Below are 24,398 nucleotides of genomic sequence, written 5' to 3' on the forward strand. Positions count from 1 at the left end.
TGGTTTTCACTTACATTTTAATCTTTACAATGAGTTTTAGGGTTTCACACTATTTTGTAGTTATGTATCTCAGCATCCTCATTCTCCTACATATGTAAACTTAGGTAGTTCTACTCTAATTTCTCCAAAGCATGGGCCTTGAGGTCAAGGATCCTGAAATTTAATCCCAGTATTCTGGCATGTACTTAGCTTTGGCAAGTAATTTAACCTCTCAATATTTCCATCATCTGTAAAATGGGAATAACAGTACCTACTTCAAAGAGTTCCTGAAGATCAAAGTTTGCCTGCAAAGCAGTTGACATAGTACATGGCACAAAGTAAGTATTCACTAAATTTAACCATAATTATTTACTATTCCTTCACCAAGACTTATCTAATAGCAAATCCATCCATTCCAACCTCTTTAACATCCTAACCTTACCATATATGCTCATCTGTTCATTCATTCAACACAAATGTACTGTTTACACATAATAAAGATAAACAGATGAATCAAAAACAGAACTTTTCTTCATAAAAGCACAATTACTAAAATTTAAGGTAGACAACAACAATGCAAAAAAAAAGTACAAAGTTCTCTGTTTGATGGTGGAAGTAACACATAACCCGGCTTTTTAAGAGTTTATTCATTTGAAAAATGAGTGGGATATAGCATTTTCTAGAGTAGACATAAGGGCAACTAAGGTACCAAGGGCAAAAGCGGGGTATGGATAGGAAACAGCAAGCAATTCAGGTTGGCTGCAATGGAGGGTGCCAGAAAAGAAAAATGGAAAGTAAGACTAAAGATTGGACAAGGGCAGGGGCTTCCCTGGTGGCGCAGTGGTTAAAAATCCGCCTGCCAATGCAGGAGACATGGGTTCGAGCCCTGGTCCAGGAAGATCCCACATGCCACAGAGCAACTAAGCCTGTGTGCCACAACTACTAAGGCTGCGCTCTAGAGCCTTTGAGCCACAGCAACTAAAGCATGCACGCCTAGAGTCCGTGCTCTGCAACAAGAGAAGCCACTGCAATGAGAAGCCCATGCACTGCAACCAGGAGTAGCCCCGGCTCGCCACAACTAGAGAAAGCCTGTGTGCAGCAATGAAGACCCAACACAGCCAAAAATAAATAGATAAATAAATAAATAAATCTATTAAAAAAAAAAAAAAAGATTGGGCAAGGGCAGATCCCGAAAAGCTTTGAATCTAAGTCCAGAATCTAAATTTCATTCTGTCTATAATGAAAAGTCAAAGATTTATGAGTAATGCAGTATGAGTTCATAATTATATACCCAAAACATTAATGTGCTACAACATGTAAAATAGACTAGAGAAATCTCTATTGTGCCAGTATTTAGAAACCTGCTGCTGTATTCAATGAGGTAGGTAAGAAGGAAGGTCTGAAGGGAAAAATACTAATGGAATTGAATCAATACAATTTGAAACTTGACGAAACATGGGAAAAAGGAAGTGCAGATGATTTAGGTTTCAAGCCTTAGCTGTGAACTGCGCTGAAGAAAAATGGCTCCCAGGCTTCTCTACAAATCACTTATTCATCTTCCTGAATTCTAAACTATACTTTAACTTCTTTACTGGACTGAATAGTTTTTACCTGTGGCGTGAAAACAAGTATCTTGCAAGAATATGGTAGAGTAACTAATAGATTCAAGAAATCTATAAGACTTGGGACTTCCCTGGTGGCACAGTGGTTGAGAACCCACCTGCTAATACAGAGAACCTGGGTTCGATCCCTGGTCTGGGAAAATCCCACATGCCGTGGAGTAACTAAGCCTGTGCGCCACAACTACTGAGCCCACGTACCACAACTACTGAAGCCTGCACACCCTAGAGCCTGCGCGCTGCAACTACTGAGCCCATGTGCCACAACTACTGAAGCCCGTGCGCTCTACGGCCCGTGTGTTGTAACTACTGAGCCCGCGTGCTGCAACTACTGAAGCCCACACGCCTAGAGTCCATGTTCAGCAACGAGAAGCCACCGCAGTGAGAAGCCCACGCACCACAAAGAGTAGACCTCACTCGCCGCAACTAGAGAAAAGCCTGTGCGCAGCAATGAAGACCCAGCACAGCCAGAAATAAATAAAACAAAACAAAACAAAACAAAAGAAATCTAGAAGACTGTAAGTATGCTGAGCAGGAGAAGAGAATGGTGCTTATTATATTTGATATAATATAACATGCTTATTAAAAGTAAGATTAAGGAAACCCGTAATCATTTGTTCATAAAATAGGAACCAGGATGCCTGTACTCACTGGTATATTCCCCAGTGTCTAAAACAGTACCCAGAATACTATTAGCACCCAATAAATAAATCTGTTGAATATATATGTGAATGAGGAAAGAAAAAAGTTATTAAATTTTAAGAAATGTTCTCCACTGGCCTCAATGCTCTGAGGGCTTAATATTCTCTCCCACTCTTTGTCTCATTAAAATGGCCTTCTGTTGCTAACTCTACTTTTGAAAATATAAATAAACTGTAATATATTAATTTAGTAAAGGTATGATAACCACTTTAAGTAGTACTAAATTATTAACTACTGAAGGTCAAAACAAAAACCTAACATACCATCAGACACAAAGTAAATGATATCTGAGATTTCACACAGATTTTTAGGTATCTCCCAAGCTCCATTTTGCAATTTTGGAATTTAAAGGCAAACACATTTGTTACTGGATGGGAAATGTGAATATGTTTCCTTGCAAAGTTTGTCATCTTACCAGGTCTTTCCTTCCCAGTGCCTTTTGACTCAGCAAATTTTTGTATCAAGCTTTCAACTGTAGTGTTAGCCATGTTATTTATAAATTCTTCATGGACCTATTAAAATGAAATAAAGATAAGTTTTTTTTCACTTTCCATAAATATTCTTACTGTATTTCAGACAAAACTTCCACAAAACAATTAAAATTCATTATACCAAAATATATATTTTTGGACCCAGAGCCTTTGAGAACTTTGATTTGCCTAACATGCTCTGTTACCTCACTAACACTGTTAGTAGATCTATGGATACAAACCACTTTTTACGTGAACCCCTTAACATATGGTCTCACAGCCTTAGAAGTCAAGGCAGTGTCCTGTTCCTATCTTTGAGTGTTTCAGGGACATAAATCCTACGATAAATAAAACTTATACAGCAATGAAAATAGTATTAGAACTTTAGTAACCAAGAATAATACTTCATCTTTCTCTACTATATTTCAATGCACCCCAAATGTCATCATTAAGGCACTTTTATATTTTTTGAAAATTTCTAAGCACAAGCTCTATAACTTACTGAAGTTGCTATTCTAAGTTTTAAAATAGTAAAACTTTGTAATAAAGAAATATTCAAAAATTGTTAACTTCAGAATTTTAACTCCATAATTAATTTAAATTATCATCCTTGAGAGGATGGTAAAATCCAGGTTATTTTGTATTTAATACATGTAAATACATATTCTTTACCTGAAATAATTCAGTATCATGTTATGAGTTATGATTTTTAGAGTCAGAAGTGAACATAAAATTCTCATGAATCAGTTCAATAAAAGTAAAAACGTACCTGGCCTATTTGTAAATGAATTTCCTTTATAGCATTTGACAAGGATCCTATAATTTCTTTTATATGAATGAGATGAGTTTCTTCAATATCTTGAAATTTCTGGGTAACGAATATAAAAAATTACACACACATAGATATATTCTGAAATCAAAACACTTTTTAGAAGTCATCTTAATACAGCTAACCAAATTTATCAAGTTATCATTATTATTTAATATTTAACAATGCATCAAAAAATACAGCATCGAAAAAAAGTTAACTTTTTGTTACATCATTTCTCGGGCAAATATGACTTTTTCAGAATTAGAAGATACCACAAATTAAAATCTATAATCATGGTCAGAAAATTAGAAGGAGACCCAGAAGAGAATAGTGTCAAAAAACCAAGGGAGAGGGCTTCCCTGGTGGCGCAATGGTTGAGAGTCCGCCTGCCGATGCAGGGGACACGGGTTCGTGCCCCGGTCCGGGAAGATCCCACATGCCACAGAGCGGCTAGGCCCGTGAGCCACGGCCGCTGAGCCTGCGCGTCTGGAGCCTGTGCTCCGCAACGGGAGAGGCCACAACAGTGAGAGGCCCACATACCGCAAAAACAAAAAAAAAAAAACAAGGGAGAAGTATTTCAAAAACTGAAAAACAATTAGTTTGCAGAGCTAAAACTACAGTTTACTTCTTAAGACTTTACAATCTAGCCCATAGACTTTCAAAAAGGTCTAACTCTTGAAATGTTAATACATAGTCTCCAAAAGAGACAGTCTATGGTCAAAGAAATCTGGGATATCCTGTATGTATATATACTCTGTCTCAGCAGTTCTCAACTGAAGGTAGAGATGATTCAGATGACCTGGAGAATGTTTTCAAACTATAAGGCAAATAGATCCTCCACGACTCCTTAGGCAATGGGCTGGAAAGAGGTAAGAATGTTGTTTGGAAAAAAAATCCCAGGTTATTCTGATATTTACTCCCTAGGAAGAAAACCACTGCTAGACTTGGCTTCACAATAAACGTATTAAAAACTGAAGTAACTGAGAAATACTAAAGTAACAAAACTTGTTTCACTCTGCTTAACCCGGTGTCTTCCAAATTTCTTTGACCATACAACCCTTTTTTTCTTCTTCTCTGAATATCTATTAATATCTCACAGAACAATAATATTCCTCATAATAGGATTTGGGAAATGCTGAACTAGTCATTTTCAAACAAAAATACATTTGTCATTTCCAGTGCACAAACCTGATTACCCACTTTCTTGACAAATTACATCAGTTCTAAGGAGCAGGCCTAAATGTTTGCTATTTTTCCCTAATTTATCAAATTAAATTCCCTCACCCCATATTTAATGTCCAATTTTCTTCAGCACTGAGTTACGTGATCAGAAATCACTAAGCCAAATAATCATGTCTATATTTGTGTAAAGGGTCTGAACTTCTAAAAAAATCAATTATGGTGAAATTAGTTTTGGCAGTAATGCAACGAAGTCCAAAAACTTAAATGCATTTTATTCATGAGAAATGACAAGAGTTAAAATAGAGTGCTTGTGTTGACTAATTTTGACCAAGTCCAATGAGAATACCAATACTGCGAGATCCTGAATTACTCTTAAGAACTGAGGAACATTCAGGAGGAGCATGATCCTATTTTACGTTCATGTTATAAGAATTCACCCTCTGCTTAAATTTCTGCAATTTAATGAACAAGATATTTTCTCATAGACAGGTAGTCCCAAATCCAGGAAAGCTTGGTCAAACAGGCACTAATTTCAAATGGATGATCCCTAATTCCAAGGAAACTTGTGCCTTCTTCTCATTCTCTTGAAACACCTACATTGAATAAGTCAGATCCTCAATAATTTAGAAGTATCTTGAAGCATGAAGCCAAACAGGAACTAAAAGCAGGATTCAGCTACAATCTTGAAACTGTTCTTTATTTTTGGTGGGAGGACTGCTAAATATCAGAATTCCTCAAAATTAGTGACTACGAAATAAGCTCAGAGTTTATTCAGCAATGGGAATATAGTATCAAGTGTGTGAATATAAATGAATAAATCTTCTTGAACAAATCAGAGTTTTTCCTCCTTGCAATTTCCTATTCACTGTGTTCACATGTATTGTTATATTAGTTTTTTTTTAAAGTACAATTTTGTCAGCCATGAGAGATATAGAAAAGCACTCTAATACTAAAACTCCTTAATCTGAGGGTGTTGCTCAAGCAAATCTCAAATTTCCTTGAACTAGTCATCTAACTGTTCAAAGTAAACAAAATCTCCCTACTGTTTCAAGTTTTTTAAGTGTCATTAACCGACAGTGGTGAAAAGCATAAGCACAGAGTCACAATTTTAATCATGCTTATTCTCAACTCAAATGCAAAAACTTACATCACAAGTACTCCAAGTAAATTCTAACTTCTTTCACCCCAGGTAAATATATGTCCTGCCACCCAAATTTCATTCTCACTAGATTGACAGGCCCCTTCCCACTAGGATTAAGTCAACCCGCTTGGCCTGGAACAAAAGGAAAGTAGAGAAGCAAAAGAATTCTTTTCCCTTCTAAATAACCCAAAATAAAGTCTACTGTCTATTAAGAAACAAAAGTTAACCTGTCCTGCAGTTGTGCGTGTGTGACAGAGACAGAGAGAGACAAAGAGGGAACACGAGAGAGAACACATATACACATCAGCACAGTATACCATCATCTTTATTTAAAAGAACCATGGTTAAACATCTGCTCAAACAAATTAATGTTTCCATCTTGGAATTGGCAAGATAAACAGTTAAAATGCAAGTTGAAAAAATGTAATGAGGAAGCAGAAAGAGATAAGGAGAGGGAAAGATGAGTGCTGAAGGTTCTTTATAAGGTAATATATACAAACAAAAAACACTGACTCTAGGCTTCCCTGGTGGCGCAGTGGTTGAGAGTCTGCCTGCCGATGCAGGGGACACAGGTTCAGGCCCTGGTCCGGGAAGATCCCACATGCCGCGGAGCGGCTGGGCCCGTGAGCCATGGCCGCTGAGCCTGCGCGTCTGGAGCCTGTGCTCCGCAACGGGAGAGGCCACAACAGTGAGAGGCCCGCGTACCACAGAAAGAAAGAAAAAAAACACTGACTCTAACAAATTCTAATTTGTTTTTTCAAATTAAATAACTGAAAGGCAAACATTTTCACTGATAGAAACTAATCATTTTGATAGGAAATTAACAAATCAAGAATAACTGCCTTATAAATGAGTGTTCCTAATGATTTAAAAGATAAAAGAGAACTTGATGAAGTCTACAATGACCTCAGTTGCTATAGAAGTTGAAACTTTTTATCTCACTAGAGATGGAGCCTCATTTAACACAAGTAAACCCTTCTTGAAACATTATCATTTCCCAGCTGCCATGACATTCCATTTCCCAGTTTTCTTCCTTCTCTGGCTTCTCCTACTTGGGTTTCAGCATCTCTTCCTCTCCCAAACTGACAATGATGAACCTCTCAGAGCTTGGCCATTATTTCCCCACACTCTATCCAAAGGTGATGTCATTATGGCTGTGTGTACTGTCCAGCCCCTATTTTATAAAGGCCCAATCCTTTATTCAAAACCTTTGGGACCAGTTGTTTTGGAATTTAAATATTTTGGATTTTTAAAAATAAAGATAACATGGTGTTACCATGTATCTCATAATACTACCAACAGGATCTGCAGTGGCATCTGTTTATCAAACACTAAAGGAAAACATGTATATTCAGTCTAAGTAGGATAAAGAGACTACAAATCAGCCTCACATTGGTTCAAGTTTTGCTGCCAAATGAGTTCCAGGAAAAAATTTTTGGTTTTCAGAGCTTTTGGAATTCAGAATTGTGGATAAGGGATGTGAATATTATGTCCAGGCAAGATTACTTACAGCCTCCAAAACTGCCCATTTGATGTCTCCACTTAGGTATATGCAGCTCAAAATTACATGTTCAAAACTGAGCATCTCATGCTCTTCCGACCCCTCAAACTAACCACTCTTCATCTAGCCTTTGTCATTCATCTCTATACACATAGGCTTACAAGCCAAAACCTGGAAGAGATCTTGAATCCCTTTAGAATTCTCCCATTCTCCCTACCCCTGTCATCTCCAAATGCATTCACTTGTCTCCTTCTCCAAGGCCACCACACTGACCCTCATCCTTCTCACTGGTCTATGATACTGCCTTCCAAATTGGACTGTTGTTTTTTTTTTGTTTTTTTTTTTGCGGTACGCGGGCCTCTCACTGCTGAGGCCTCTCCCGTTGCGGAGTACAGGCTCCGGACGCACAGGCTCAGCGGCCATGGCTCACGGGCCCAGCCGCTCCGCGGCATGTGGGATCTTCCCGGACCGGGGCACAAACCCGTGTCCCCTGCATCGGCAAGTGGACTCTCAACCACTGTGCCACCAGGGAAGCCCGAGACAGACTGTTTTTAACTGATTGTCTGTCTTCCCTTACTAAAATGGAAGTTCTATGAGAGCAGGGATTCTTTTTTTTTTTTTTTTTTTTTTTTGCTGTACGCGGGCCTCTCACTGTTGTGGCCTCTCCCGTTGCGGAGCACAGGCTCCGGACGCACAGGCTCAGCGGCCATGGCTCACGGGCCCAGCCGCTCCGCGGCATATGGGATCCTCCCAGACCGGGGCACGAACCCGTATCCCCTGCATCGGCAGGCGGACTCTCAACCACTGCGCCACCAGGGAGGCCCGAGAGCAGGGATTCTTGACGGTTTTGTTAACCACTATATCCTCAGCACTGAGTCATTTCCAGTTTTCTTCTTAAGTATAAGTCAATTTTAAAACCCATACATAATCATTACTGTCTTCATCATCTACCAATGTCCTCATTTTCTCCAATGCTCTTTAAACATTCTAGTCAATCTGAATAATCCCTTATGATATTGTAACTATTGATTCTTGGTCTTCAATCTCCAAAACAAGATGTATATTTTAAAAACAGCATTATTAAAACACTGAGATTGTGCATTTTAACATTTTCTAATACTAAAAAATTTTATGACAGAAAAATTGTATTATTTTTTATCACTAATATAATTTATTATAATTTATAAACAATAAACACAAATATCCTGTTTTAGATTTAAAGCCTTAAAAATACCAACCTGAGCTGTTTCTGTCATTTTCTGTTCAAAATCAGCTTTTGCTAATGCATATTTTTCCACATAGAGTTTATAGGTATCTGTAGCTTTCTTAGATTTAACAGCTGCCTGTAACAAAACAGAAACATTTTGAACTATACAAAATATTTTTTATTTCCTGATATAAGTTTATATGAAATAATAATTTAAGTGCATTTTAAGAAATGAGGCCTATGTTGAGTTCAAGATGACAAAAACTAATACCTTTTTTTCAAGCCCTCCTTAGTAGTATTTTTTGTTACAGTCACACAGTAATGCAGAAATTAAATGCTAATTCTCTTGTCTGATGGAACGTGCTTTAAAAAGTTAAAATACTCTCATTTTATAACCCAGAGTAAGATCACACAACCACAAAATAGTACAATGTTACTAAAAATTCAACAAACAAAACTGTGACAATACCCTCAGAATGTGCTTGACACTCCTTTACACACCTATGAGTCTTCCTTCCCTCCACAACAGATATTCCATTTAATGTCTGATCAGTGGCTATAAAGCTAGCTCAAAAGTTGAAAAAAAAAATCAATTTTCCTTGAGGTTTCTCAGTTTCCATTGTGCTCCGGAAAATCTATAAACTTGTTTTTAATCATTGCCTATTTTTCAAGTAATTGTTACTGCATTATTATAGTTCTAATTTTATCAAAGTTACTTATTCAATAAAAAATAATATACGTTAAATATTAGGCAGTGACGAAAATGAATACAAATTATATAGGGATCTTTTCTTCAGGGACTTCATAGAAGAAGTATAACCCATATACATAAACAGCTAGAAATTGGTGGAAAGTAACAAAGAAGTAAAAACAAATTTTAAGGAAGATGGACATTAAGGAAGAAGAAAAACTACGTGTCACCTGTAGGTTGGGGCAGACATGTGGCTATCAAGAAATTTGATTATTCTCAAAGGATTGATCAATTTGGATACAGGAAGTTTGAAGGGAAGGGGTGTTGAAGTAAATAAGAGTTTAAAGAAGATCAAAAAAAGAAAAGCTATAGGATTTCAAGATAAAAGATCTCCACTTTCTTGATGAGGTAAGAGGGGGTCTGCTACGAGTGAAGAAGAGTAGTGTAGGGTTGGGAACTTCAGGAGAATAAAGAGTTTCAAACCATGGTTGTAGAGGATGCAACTGGTAATAACTACAGGAGTAAAAGTCTTGCAAAGAGCCACTGAGGGCTAAGCTGCAAAACTTGGAATTTGTGCAGAGCCAATCAGAGCCAGTAGGTAATTATCTCCAGCTATGTTCAGGAGTCTAAGAATAAGTATTAGAAACAGAAAGTTGGGTTTATCTGGAGGTTTGGGGTTGGCAAGAGATGCATACAGTCTTATTCTCTAAAAAGGCAACTCTGTACTCTCTCTAAAATATAATTGCATATATTATATTAAACATATATGCTTTATGCTTGTGGGCCTTCTTAAATAAATACAGGATGCCACTTTATCTTGTAGTGTATCAGAACGGTATCTTGTATCAGAACTGGTTTCGGATCCAAAAGAAACTGGATTCAACTTCTAGCTCTACCATTTACTACCCAGTTGACTTTGAGTTTTATACAGTTCTCTCATTCCTAAAATGGAAATACCACATATTTTTTTTAGAGCTTTGGCACAGATGAAATGTAATTTATGTAAATGCTTGGGACAGGGACTACAAAATAAATAGTATCTACTATTAAACATCAACAGGAACATACATCATTATATTTTGGTGTTACATTTTGCTGTTATTATATCTAAGAGTTGTTCTAAGCTCTACCCCTAGAGTAAGTGTCTAAAACCTACAATGATTTTCTAGTTTGCTCCTATGGACCTTTTTTAAACTCTCTTCCCATTGTCTAGCCGTATGACATTATTTTATACTACCGTTAATATACTTCCTCTAACATCCTTGCCCTTTCAAACAGTTAACAATTAGATGAGATGGATATTTAGAGTTTACAAACTACCTTCATGGGAAGTCCAGATAACCAAGTTTGCTAGAATTTATTTTAAAAACAATTTTAATGCCATGGTTATCTGGGTTTCCTTTTGGATTTTGTTATGCCAAGAGTCTTGGAAGAAGAGAATTTCTTCCAGCTACCTAAATTTTCAGTCTATACAAGAGTAACAAGCAACCCACAGTCCATGGAGTGATTTTTAATGACACAGTCTAGCAAAATGATATATTCCCACTGGGAGCCCCTTCTTTGCTTCTTCTTCATCCTAACACTACTCTTTTTTCTCTGCTGCCTATTAAGTTATTGCCTTATAATTTATGTGTTGGCTACTGATAAATACATGAGCTGTGATCACTCTTAGAAGTATTTGAAATTTGAAAGGAAATTCATAAACAATGGAAAAGTCCCTCAAAATGTAACTATAATGATTGTGTCCATACTTTTTAAAGTAATTTATTCCATTACAGGTTCTACACAAAATAAGACACGTCCCTTTCTAAACTTACCATTAAAACCTTTCTCTAGTAGCCTCTTGTTCTGTACTATTCAATAAGTCTTAGCTCCTCAAAAAGAAGGAAGCTTCTTGAAGACAGAGGGGATAATATGTACTCAGCCTTTAAGAACCTTATAACATCTAGCATGATGACAGGCACATGGTAGAAACTAAAACACTTATTTACTATGGCATACAAATTCATAATCCAACAATCAGAAAATATGTGAATGAACCATTTAAAAGGGGAAGAATTGAGTCTATAGCCTATATTTAAAGTAAACTCTTAATTTTTATTATATTAATAAACAGGAAAAGTTCAAATAATATTTTGCTATAATGATTATTTTTCCTAGTAGACACATATGTTGCACTGTAGACAACATAATGGTTTCTCACTTACAAAAAAAGAAAGAAGATACCCTTTATAAGTTCTAATATATTTTTTACATCAGCTTTCACTCTTCAAAGGTAAACATCATATGTCAGAATAAGGAAATTACATACCAACTTAAAGAAGCATCTTAGAAAACTGGCAAAAGCAGTACTTAGTAATGAATACATTTTTTAAAAGAGTTTATTGATTAACAAGGTATTTTAAGTAATGACAAAAAAATTTAAAGAAAACTAAGGGTATCCTATAAAAGAATATAGAGGCCACTTTAGAATGCAATCGTATTCTGGACTTCCCTGGTGGCAGAGCAGTTAAGAATCCGCCTGCCAATGCAGGAGACATGGGTTCGAGCCCTGGTCCAGGAAGATCCCACATGCCGCGGAGCAACTAAGCCCGTGTGCCACAACTACTGAGCCTGTGCTCTAGAGTCCACGAGCCACAACTACTGAGCCTGCGTGCTGCAACTACTGAAGCTCACGAGCCTAGAGCCCGTGCTCCCCAACAAGAGAAGCCACTGCAATGAGAAGCCCACGCACCGCAACGAAGAGTAGACCCCGCTCGCTGCAAACAGAGAAAGCCCGTGCACGGCAACAAAGACCCAACGCAGCCAAAAATTAAATTAAAAATTTTATTTATTTATTTTTTAAAAGAATGTAATTGTGGGCTTCCCTGGTAGCGCAGTGGTTGAGGGTCCGCCTGCTGATGCAGGGGTGACGGGTTCGTGCCCCGGTCTGGGAGGATCCCACATGCCGCGGAGCAGCTGGACCCGTGAGCCATGGCCGCTGGGCCTGTGTGTCCGGAGCCTGTGCTCCGCAACGGGAGAGGCCACAACAGTGAGAGGCCCGTGTACCGGAAAAAAAAAAAAAAAAAAAAAAGAATGTAATCTTATTGGGAATATATATATTTTTTGAAAGCAAGAAACATCTCTCATAGGAAATGACTATACAGCAACACTCAGTTAAGTCAAAATGACTTTCTAAATAGTATCTTTGCTTAGTAAAACTGTAAATTCTTAGGGTAGACTCATTGAAACTAAATGTCCCAGTAGGAACAAACTTGACCACTTTTGTAAAGTGATTATTAAAAGGGATGTTGGAGCATAGCAACTTATGCTTTAAAAGCAATAGCTACATTTCTTCTCATAAACAAAAGATTGGCCTTAGTAGATTACCTACTGATAATGAAATAAATCCTATATTTTATTCATTTCCTTAGCATTATAAATAAATTTACTGATGTACTACCAGAAATATTTCTGTTTAAGTGTCTATAATCTTTATAGTAAACTCCTATGAATTAAATATATTCATATAAAATAAGTACTTTGTCATAGTCCACAAATATGAGTAACTTCTAAATGGTGCTTTATAAAAATAAAGGTTTGTGAATGAAGATGAGAAGCATACTATGTCATAATAGCCAATAAGTGTTTATGTTTTCAAGTTCACCAAAGGAAAAACAGTTCAAAGATCTATGTCTTAAAAAAATCTACATTCATGTTAATAAAGAGCTTATTTATTACAGGCCAAAATAAATTTACTTAGGCTTGGATTTGAATATATATAAATCAGAGACCCATTAACGCATCTAGTATCACAAGCAAAGATATCACCTCTGAGCAGAACAATTAAAAAAAAGCACCCCTTCCTCTTCTTTTCTTTTTGCTGATTTAGAAGATTTAGACTATACTTCTATTCTCTCAGTAGTTATGCTTAATGTTCATGCTTGACTACTACTAATTCTAATATACCATTAATTGTAACACACACCATTATCTTGTGTACCACTAAAACAGAAAAATACTGTCAAACCATGAAATAATGCTTTCTTATCACTTAAAATTTTTATTTTAGATTTATTAAAAGAGCTCTTCTAGACTTACTTAGAAGTAGATTTTTACTCTTGTGTGATACAGAATTAAAAAGAAAGCAAAATGAACTTTCGAGATATTCCTGAATCTTTTTTCACAGTCAGGTTCTGACCCTTCTCAGTTACTTCCAATTCAGGGACTGCTGAGGTCTGTTTTTTTCCCCACATAGTGTTATCTTCAATGTCACCAAAAGCATTACTGACAGAGCATTTCTTAAAAGTGTTCCACTATCATCTCCAGGTTTTCTTCCAAACATTGGTGCTCACATTTTCTTGATCTTACCAGGTCTCAACAAAAGGTTTTCAGACAACAGTCAGAACTAATCCTTCCTCAATGCTCTTAAAGTGGTGTGTTAACTGAAACATCAACGTGTTGCAGTTGTCCAATCATGCCACCAGGTATATAACAACCAAGTTCACAGAGGCAGTGAAACTACACCACAAATGCCACCATGCCAACAGTGATTATATGATACTATCATTTGACGATGCACTCTGATTTCAGAGATGTGAGGAAAAAGATATACCCGGTAGCTTTTAATATTCTCTTTTTCTCTGGTGGCTCGTTCTGAATTTATCTTTATTTAACCTGCTTAATACCAGAATGTACTTTTGATCTAAGAACTCTTGAGTTTTTTTAATTCTGAAATATTCTGATCTGTTAACTCTTCAAATATTACCTGTCTACCATCCTCTCCATTTTTTTTTCTTCTGAAATCCATATCAGATGAATGTTGGTAACCTTTATTCTCTGTACTATGTTATGGGTGAGTGCCCAAATTCAATCTTTCACTATATTAGCTCTAAAGTTTGTCTTCTCTGTTGCTTTTTTTAAAATTTCAATAACCACATATTTCATTGCCAAATTTTCTAGTTAGCTGTTTTCCCATCTACTAGATCTTATTTCATTATCTCTCTTAATTTCTTTAATATAAATTTATATTCATTTGCATATCTGAACATCCTCAACATACACGAACATTTCTGATCATCTATTTTATAAATCTAAATTTTATTTGGAGTGAATTCTTATTCTAATTGTTAAATTTATTGCCATCTGTCTTAGCAGAGGTATCCCCCGCTTTTCAAAAGTTTGTCTTACAAGTTTGTTTACTTTGCTTTTACAAAAGAATTATATTAGTTCCTGTTATCACGAACTGAAAAACATTCAAAGAGGATTTTCACTTTTACAAAAACAGGTGAAAAGAAAAATAGCATTCAGCGTTTGTTTTGCAGGAGTCATTACAGAGGCAGCGCACACCCTGAGAAGCAGTGAGAGTGGCACCACCAAGCTCCTTCCCACGATCTACACTCAGCATCGGTCTCCAAAGCTTTGAACTGTGTCTGTAAGCATCTGTGCTTTATCTCAATTTATTTTGTGCGTGCATTAGCAAGATGTGTTCTAAGGTACTTGCTTCTCTGCTTACGCCATTTTGGCTTATGAAAGGTTTCATAGGAACACTCTACTGTTGTATAGCAGGGAAAGCTATATTAGCTATATTAGATTTCTTAAGATGTTATTTTGTTCATTTCAGGTGGGAGGTTTCTTGTTTTTTCCCCTCTCTCTTCTCTCTCTCCCTCCACCAGTGATGCTGGAAAACTCTATGGAATACAAGGTAAACACCACCTCCTAGAATTGTGTTATATTTTATCATTTATGCTCACCCATCCCCATTTAGCAGTTTCAGGTTACCTCCTGCCAGCCCTCCAAGGCCCCAATTTAGTATCAGTCTTATAAAGGTAGCTTTTAATTAATTCCCTGGAAGAATATAGGGGATATGATCGAAACAGTCATGAACTGGTTCCTTGGCCTGACTGCCAGTCAGAACTGCATCCTTAAGCCCCAACTTCCAATAATGCTTTAGCCCTTCAGCAGCTCAACAGTCTTTTTTCACTACTTATAGTTTCACCAAGTGAGTGGGGTTCCTTGGGCTTCATCTCAAGTGGGGAATATTTAGTCCCCTTTACCACACAAGAGTTAAATTCCACTGCCTAACTTAGGACTTTGGGTCCAACAACCCTGCATAATCAATCTCTACATGCCCTTTTGAGTTTCTGTTCCATTTCTGGTTCATTATGAAGATAATATTCTTCTTTTTGGAGCATGTTATTTTGCTTTATTTTCCCTTTTTATATTTTATTCTTAACTGCTATGCCTGGAATGAAGAGCGTTTTAAAATCATGAACTTACTGTGCCTCATTTTTTACCCCCTCCCAATTTTTATTTATTGCACAAAACACTAAAGGAAACATATTACCCCAAATTCCATCGACTGTTTTGATTTTTCCAGATGCTCTTCTAGTTTTTGCCCATGTATATACACTTTTATAATTATTATAATTGCAACATAATTACAGTTTTTTTTTACTGGCTATTTCAAATATTCTACAAAGCTTTCAAAATTATCACTCCCTATGGCTGATTCCTAAATGATATATACCACATCAAACAAGTGGATGGTTAAACTGTTTTGAAAGGGGAAAAAAATCTACTTTCAATCAAAATGAGAGTGGGGGAAAGGGTTGTGGCTTACCACAATACTACATACATGGGCTCAAAGTCAGCAATAAATCACCCACAACATATATTTAAAGTTTATCTCAAGTAACTATTGCCTTGCTATATCTACCAAAGTCTTGCTTCAAAAAAATTTTTACCTCATTATTAAATCTTACACCAAGCAGCATCTCGTCAATTATCTTATAAAAATATCCTGCAAATGTGTCACCGATATAAAGAAATCATTCCTTTTTATGTATTTGCTAATCTATCTACCATATACAACATATTTTGTAAACCTACTTCTGTTTCACTTAGGTGAATCACTAACACTCAGAGGCACAGTGACTTCATCTTTAATATGAGATCATTCTTGAGTGTTTAAAGATTAAATGCAGTCTTGTATTTGAAAATGCTTTGAAACCACAGAGGTATTATTTTTATTGCAATTACCTTTTCTATTTCTCTTTGTGTAGCTCCTTCCTTTTTCAAACGTTCCTGTTCTACACATTTGGCATTGTAATTTTCCTTGGATTTCTGGAGGGCCTGAGTTATGCTCTGAATGGTTTGAACAGCTTCCAGAGTTCCTGCAACTTCTTCTTTAGTCTGTTTGGTATGAAATGATTCATCAAAATGCAGAACTACAAAGCATTCAATATGTGATCAATCAATCCTTTAACAAAACTGATACCTTTTTATGCGATTTTACTTGTTCTTCTCCATACTTCTGAACTTCTTTTATTAATTCTTGTAATTTTCTAACAAGATCCAAGTGACAATTTGCTAATTTCTCTGTAGATGTTTTGAACACATCCCACACTGGTGCAAATGTTCTAAAGCAAAGAAAACATGGGAATAATTTACTAACAGGAAAAAAAAGTTTAAGGCTCCAAAATAGAACCAATGGAAATAATGTTATATTCAGTAATTTTAATTAGTCAAAAGATGAGATTAAATTAAATCACAAATTAAACGACTGACAGCCTGACCTTGATTTTTTTTTAATCCTTGGTTAATTACTTAAAATATTTTTATACCTCAGATACAGAGAAATGAGTTAACTCATATCACAGGTCTGGCCATGACCCTCCCTTAATTATAACGTGTCATTTTCTGAGTTGATCTGGTTATTTAGATTTGTATCAGAAGCCTTTCTAATCACTGTCTACTGTTTAAAACTAACTTATTATCAAATCTAAATTTTAGACTCTTCAGTGCTCCATTTAAAATGCTTCATCAAAAATAAAAGCTCCTGCAAATTCCCTGGCAGTCCAGTGGTTAGGACTCCGTGCTTCCAATGCAGGGTCACAGGTTTGATCCCTGGTTGGGGAACTAAGATCCCTCGTGCCTGCAGTGAGGCCAAAAAAAAACAAATAAATAAAATTAAGAAAATAAAAGCTCCTCTGAATTTAAACATGCAGAAGTCAAATTTGCACATGATTTTTTAAGTGCCTTCATGATTAAAATTTATTTAAGAATTATTTTAAAACTGTTATCTGAAACTTTGTTTCAGATTTTACCCGTGTACTTCAACAAACACTAAGAGAGTCCCTTTTCTACTACACTTGGCATAGGACGTATGACATACTTTCCTACCACTTCTTCTCAACATTGAGAATTTAATATTTTCAACAGGTTCAAGTACTTCCAAGAGTTACTACATTATAATATTTTGAATAATACTTAGGATGTCAAAGGTTAGTTTAAACTAATTTGGTCAGTAGGGAATGATATAAGAAAAATTTTATCCTATGCTTTCCTCAGGTACTTCCTCAGAGATTTTCAACAGCACTTGCTTTGCTCTATGATAAAACAAAAACAAATAGCAACAATGATCACTAATGCAAGAGGGTAGGGAAAGAAATTACTTATCCTAATATGTACTCTGTGCCAATTACTGCATTTCCTACCCAGTAGGAAAGCTAACTGACAACAATCATTTTAAGCAATAACAAAAAGTTCAAAGAGAATAATTAAAATACTTAAATAGGACTGTTCTGATTAGATCTTTACCTCACACTTTTAAATCTAATCAGCACTAAATGTGGCAAGCAGTTAGATGGAAAATTTTGAGAGAAAAAAGGACACCTGAAAACTATCCACTCACTACAGCACCAAAATACATGTACATCACTTCAGGTAAACCTGATACATGATAGTCTAGACTTTACAAAACAGGTAAGATGAGAGTGTCCCTTTACTTTACCCAAGGATTATTTACACTGAAAGGAGGTTCAACGTAAGATTTCTTTAAATACAGGTTTCTTTAAGGAATTTCAAGTATCATTCCATTTTTTAAAGTTTGACATACACAACTTTTTTCTGGTCAGGTAATACAAGTTAATGTACAATGAGCACTAAGAAAGGAAATTGACCAATCCAAAATATGTTTAAACGCAACTAAATACAGAAAGATAAAATTTAATTCTTGCCTAAATATGCATCAGTAAACAAAAACATTAATATTTAAAATCTTTATAATCTTAAGTAACAACACTAACACAAAAAATAAAATATCACCTATTATTCATGAAAGGCACATATTCCAAAGACAGAAATGTTTTCAGTAACTTTATTAGAAAACACATGTTTTTTTCTACCTCCCACCTGGTAACTAAAAATAAGAATTTCCTATATTAAAACTATGGCCTCATACTGAGTGAAGTAAGTCAGACACAGAAAGACAAATATCATATGATATTGCTTATATGTGAAATCTAAAAAAAAAGGGGGGGTACAAATGAACTTATTTACAAAACAGAAATGGGGTCACAGATGTAGAAAACAAACTTACGGTTCCCAAGGGATGGGGGGGAGGGATAAATTGGGAGACTGGGACTGACATATACACTCGACTATATATAAAACAGATAACTAACAATAGCCTGCTGAATAGCACAGGGAACTCTACTCACTACTTTGTAACGGCCTACATGGGAAAAGAATCTTAAAAAAAACAAAAAAACAGAAGTAGAGTCACAGATGTAGAAAACAAACTTATGGTTACCAGGGGATGGGGTTAGAGGGGGAGAACTGGGAGACTGGGATCGACGTATACATACTAGTATATCTAAAATAGATAACTAATAAGAACCTATTGTATAGCACAGGGAACTCTACTCAATACTCTGTAATGGCATACTTGGGAAAAGAATCTAAAAAAAGAGTGGATATTTGTATATGTATAACTGACTCACTTTGCTGTACACTTGAAACTAATATAACATTGTAAATCAACTCTATTCCAATAAAAAGTTTTTAAAAATAATAAATATTTCTACAATATCATACTGGAAACCTAAAAGAATGAGTATATGGAAGAAAAATAAATTATTTGTTAAAAAAAAACAACCCATGGTCAATTGGTTAAAGCTAGCTTCTGTTATTCCAGTTACTTTCTGGCCCTTCTACTGTGGTCAATAAAGAAGAAATTATGTTTTCGAAGAGGCGCATCTACATGGAGGAGTTAGAAACAGGAGGCTGCCAGAAAAGTGAGGAGAGATATGGAAAAAAGAAGGAAGAATGAAGTTGTATTGTATAGTTTAATAAAGGGAAAAAAGTAAGTTTCATTTTCTTTGTGTTAACTGATTCAGCAAATTCAATTATACTTTCTATCAAGTCGAGAATATATTCACATACAGACGCATTTTGAATAAACACATTATATATTATTATATTTATGAACTATTTTATCCTTAACGGGAACCTACTATTCTCATAAACTTGCCTAAATCAACACTGAAAGAGTTCTTCAAAGAAATTAACTCACCCAAGTTGTGAATAATTGCTTGCAGATTTTGCTAGTTTTGTCATTGACCTGGAGTACGCCTCTTCTATTGTAGCTCTGTTAAATCAAATTTCCATATTATAATAGCTCTTGTTTAATGACCAAACACATAGCAAAATTATTAAAATACAGTCACAACTGTAGAAACAAAAAGATAACTCAAAATATATGTTAAAAATAAGTAGGTATGTGGTCATGAATTTCTGGCTTATCTTTAAATGTCCTTTGTGCACATCTACTTAAAGAACTAGTCTGGTATAGAACTAAAATAATGTATTGATATACCACCAAAAAACCTTTAGTGAAGTCACTCCTCTTCTTACCTTTAGTATCAATGGTTATCGGAACAGGATGTACAAAAGTACTGTTTCTTGCATTCTCTCTATATACAAACTGAGTCAGTATGAAAGTCATTTGTGTTTAATATTTCCTTGGTGTAGTTAATATAGTTTTATTATTCTTTAACATTGTGAATTCATTATTATGCACATTTAATGGAACAAGAGATTGAGGACAGTCATTTGCACAAAACTAAGTATGAAAAAAAAAACTAAGTATGAATTATTAGCAAGTCTGAGATCCTGAACTTCAGTACTTAATCTAGTCTGCGATTAGATCTAAAACACGAACAAGTATTTCACACTAGGATACTGTGCTTTATATAACTGCTATTCAGCATACAGAATTTTAGGCTAAAAAAATTAAACCATTAAATATAGAATAGAAAAAATTTTCCTAGAGGCACATAACTTACAAATGAAAAATATGACGTTGTCTTGGCCTTCACAACACTACAAAAATTAAGTTCTATCTTACCTCTCCCATAATTACCCTGTCCCTTCTCAATCTGTGCTACCCTTAACAAAGAAACAGTCTACAACCACCACTGCCTTCCAGTTACTTTGATAGCTTCAACTAACATTCTGAGATCAACAAATCCAGATCTCCACCCTGCTCTTGAAGCAAATCGTCTGTTTAATAACTAAATGCCTCAAGCATAACTCTAGCTAGACATCTTAATCATCTCAAGCTCAGAATATCCAAACTAAGCTTATCTCCAGACTCTTCCCCAGCCCCACAAAGGCTAGCGCTTTAACAAAAAGCAACTATTAACAGTAACTGCCTCTCACTGAGGGCACTGTGATTTTTTTCTGCTCCTTTAAACTCTCGTGTGTCTTTTTAATATACTATATTACAAGGGTAGTACTTTGACACTTTTTAGAAAGTTAATACAGAAATAGTATCTCAATGAATAACTTTAACAGCAAAGAAAAAATGGTTCATTTCCAGTACTAGTAAATTGATCCCAAAACCTTCCAATGAGAAAACGAGAAAAAGCTGGAGAGGTGGTGGGTGTGCCTAAAAGGCATCAGAGAACTAAAGAGGCAGTTAAGAATCAGCAGGCCAAGACCCAAGAGAAGGCTATCCAGAGAAGAGAGACAGAGAGGTAGGGCAGCTTTCCCCTTGGGGCATCTACAAGCAGCAGCTGACCCTGAGAAGCGGAGCAAAGCCTCACAAGGTAAGGGAGACAAAACTAGCTTCAGACTTGCCAGAGGTGGGAAGCATGGAAAATCCCATACCCTTTAAACTGAGACTCAAAGAGTAACGATATAAGGAGTTAAGGATGAACCGTAAGTAGGCAAGCTCTCAAAGGGACTGCAAATATTATATTTTCAAACTGATATTGGATCCTGCATGGTTGTCTTATATACATTCATACAACCACCAGGTACATAAGGAAACAAGACAAGATGAACCACCAGAGGAAGCAAATTTAACAATGTTCCACACGCTAAGATTATAAAGCTTAGACTTTATGAGTTTATGCATTATGTTCAAGGAGCCAGTCAATTAAATCAAGAATTTCACTAGAGAGCTAGAAATCATTTTTCAAAAGTGGGGGAAAGCACAGCAAATTTGAAAAAGATATAAATTCTATACCTGAAAAATACAATAACCAAAATTAGTATCTCAATGGATGCAGTTTAACTGTAGATTCAATACACTGTAGTGAGACATAAACTAGAGAGAGGTGAGAAGATCTACTCTGGATTAAAGCTCAGTGAAACATAAACTAACAGAACATGGTAAATCAACTATATTCCAATAAAAATTAATTAAAAAAAGAAAAAAAGCTCAGTGAAACAAAAGAATGGAAAACAGAGAAGAGAAATAAAAGACAAAGGACAGCAAAAAGGTCTAACATATGTGTAAAGAAAGTAAGAATGGGTCAGAAGAAATATATATTTGCAGAGATAATGACAAAGAATTTTCCAAAACTGACCACAGATATCAAACGACAGGTTCAAATAGCCCAACAAACCCTAAGAGGATAAATAAAAAGGTATGTACATCTAGTCACATCATAGTAAAACTGCTGAAAGTCAAAGACAAAAGGAAAATCTTAAAAGCAGCTAAACCTTTCCCACCATCAAACGTTACCTTCAAAGGAACAATAATTAGCCTGATAGCTAACGTCTCAACAGTAGATAATGCAATGGTCTTCAAAGAATTGTTTTTTAATCTAGTAAAATGCAAAACTATAAAACTCCTAGAAAATAACATAGGAGAAAACTTAGATGACCTTGGGTATGGTGATGTCTTTTTACATAGAACACTATAGACATGACCTATGAAAGAACTCATTGATAAGCTGGACTTCATTAAAATTAAAAACTTCTGCTCTGTGAAAGATGATGTCAAGAAAATAAGAGGACAAGCCACAGACTGGGAGAAATTATTTGCAAAAGACAAAAGAGAAAAAGAAATGTTATCCCAAATATACACAGAACTCTTAAAACTCAACAATAAGAAAACAAACAACCTGATTTTAAAATGGGCCAAAAACTCTTGACACCTCGCCAAAATCGATATACAGATGACAGATAAGCATATGAAAAGATGCTCCACATCATATGTCATCAGGGAAATGTAAATTAAAACCAGATACCACTACATACCTATTAGAATGGCCGAAGTCTGGAACACTGACAACACCAAATACCAGCAAGGAGTGGAGCAACAGAAATTCTCATTCATTGCTGGTGAGAATGCAAAGTGATACAGCCACTTTGGAAGACAGTTTGGCAGTTTCTTACAAAACTAAACTTATTCGTACCCTACAATCTAGGAATTGTGTTCTTTCCTATATACTCAGAGGAGTTGAAAACTTACGTTCACACAAAAACACGCACAAGTATGTTTATAGCTTTATTCATAACTGCCAAAACTCAAAAGCAACCAAGATGTCCTTCAGTAGATGAATGGATAGATGATGGATAAATAATTCATATCCAGACAATAGAATATTATTCAGCATATTACTAAGTGAAAGAAGCCAACCTGAAAATGCTATTACACACTGTATGATTCCAACTACGGCTGACCTTTGAATAACATGGGTTTGAACTGTGCGGGTCCACTTATACACAGATTTTTTTTCAACAAATACATACTATAGTACTAAATGGTCCACAGTTGGTTGAATCCACGGATATAGAACTGCAGATATGAAATGCCCACTGTAAAGTTATATACAGATATTCGACTGCACAGAGGGTTGGCACCCCTAACCCCTGTGCTATTTAAGAGTCAACTACATATGACATTCTGGAAAAGGCAAAACTATGGAGACATTAAAACAGAGCACAGGCGATTCCAGGGCAGTGAAAATACTCTGCAAAATATTATAATGATGGATATATGTCATCATACGTTTGACCAACCCATACAATGTATAACACCAAGAGTGAACCCCAAGGTAAACGATGGATTTGGGGTGATTAGGATGTATCAATGCAGGTTCATCCTTGGTTAAAAAAAAAAAGGTACCATTCTGGTGAGTAATGTTGATAATGGGGGAGGCTATGCATGTCTGGGGGCAGGGGACATATGGAAAATCTCTGTACCTTCCTCTCAATTTTGTTGTAAACCTAAAACTGCTCCAAAAAAATGACTTAAAAAAAACCCTACCAACTAGTATTCCATACCCAGCAAAAATATAAATGAAAGTAAACCCCTAATAAAATAACAGATCTAAGTGATGAGCATCAATAGCTAACATCACAAAGAGATATAACCAGATATTATACGCCTCTGATGGAAGTACACACCACCGCCGATGAAGTATTCTTGTCAGAATATTGAACTGAATTTGATCTAGTTGCTACATTCAAATATATAAGAAATATAGGAGTAAAGGAAAATGTTAAATAAAACAATGAATATGCAATTAGCATATTCCAGGATTTGGGACCCTCTATAGAACAAATAATTTGGTTTCTTAAACAAAAAAAAAAAATTAAGGAAGGAGTGAGGAGAACTACAGATTAAGAGACTCAAAAATCACATCAATCAAACATAGTGTATAACTCTTGCTGGGATCTTGATTACAGGAAATCAATTATGTGTATTGTTGTGTGTATATGGCAATCGAGAAAAAGAGAGCACTGACTGGATATCTGGTGATATTAGGAATTAATACTACATTTTTAGATAAGGTAACATACTGTAGTTATGTTTTTTAAACAGCCCTTATCTTTCACAGACACAAATGAAATGCTAATGGATGAAATGCAATGTTTCTGAATCTGAGATCCACTTTATAACAATTCAAGAGTAGTGGTATGGGACTTCCCTGGTGGCGCAGTGGTTAAGAATCCGCCTGCCAATGCAGGGGACACGGGTTTGAGCCCTGGTCCGGGAAGATCCCACAAGCCACGGAGAAACTAAGCCTGTGCGC

At 35.8% G+C, this 24,398-nt stretch overlaps 1 protein-coding gene across 1 annotated transcript in view; it reads right to left on the reverse strand.

Moving 5' to 3' along the window:
* Window positions 1–24,398, reverse strand: part of FCHO2 (FCH and mu domain containing endocytic adaptor 2) — a 115,158-nt gene that overhangs the window by 66,512 nt on the left and 24,248 nt on the right. The window contains exons 3-8 of the mRNA XM_082620477.1: window positions 19,640–19,714; window positions 16,562–16,703; window positions 16,324–16,476; window positions 8,644–8,748; window positions 3,540–3,638; window positions 2,716–2,812 (exon numbers count right to left, since the gene is read on the reverse strand). Of these exons, the coding sequence (XP_082476603.1) occupies window positions 2,716–2,812; window positions 3,540–3,638; window positions 8,644–8,748; window positions 16,324–16,476; window positions 16,562–16,703; window positions 19,640–19,714 (671 nt within the window). The remainder of the gene's footprint in view (window positions 1–2,715; window positions 2,813–3,539; window positions 3,639–8,643; window positions 8,749–16,323; window positions 16,477–16,561; window positions 16,704–19,639; window positions 19,715–24,398) is intronic.

Source organism: Mesoplodon mirus (genome assembly GCF_964341445.2).
Source record: "Mesoplodon mirus genome assembly, chromosome: 5".
NCBI lineage: Eukaryota > Metazoa > Chordata > Mammalia > Artiodactyla > Ziphiidae > Mesoplodon > Mesoplodon mirus.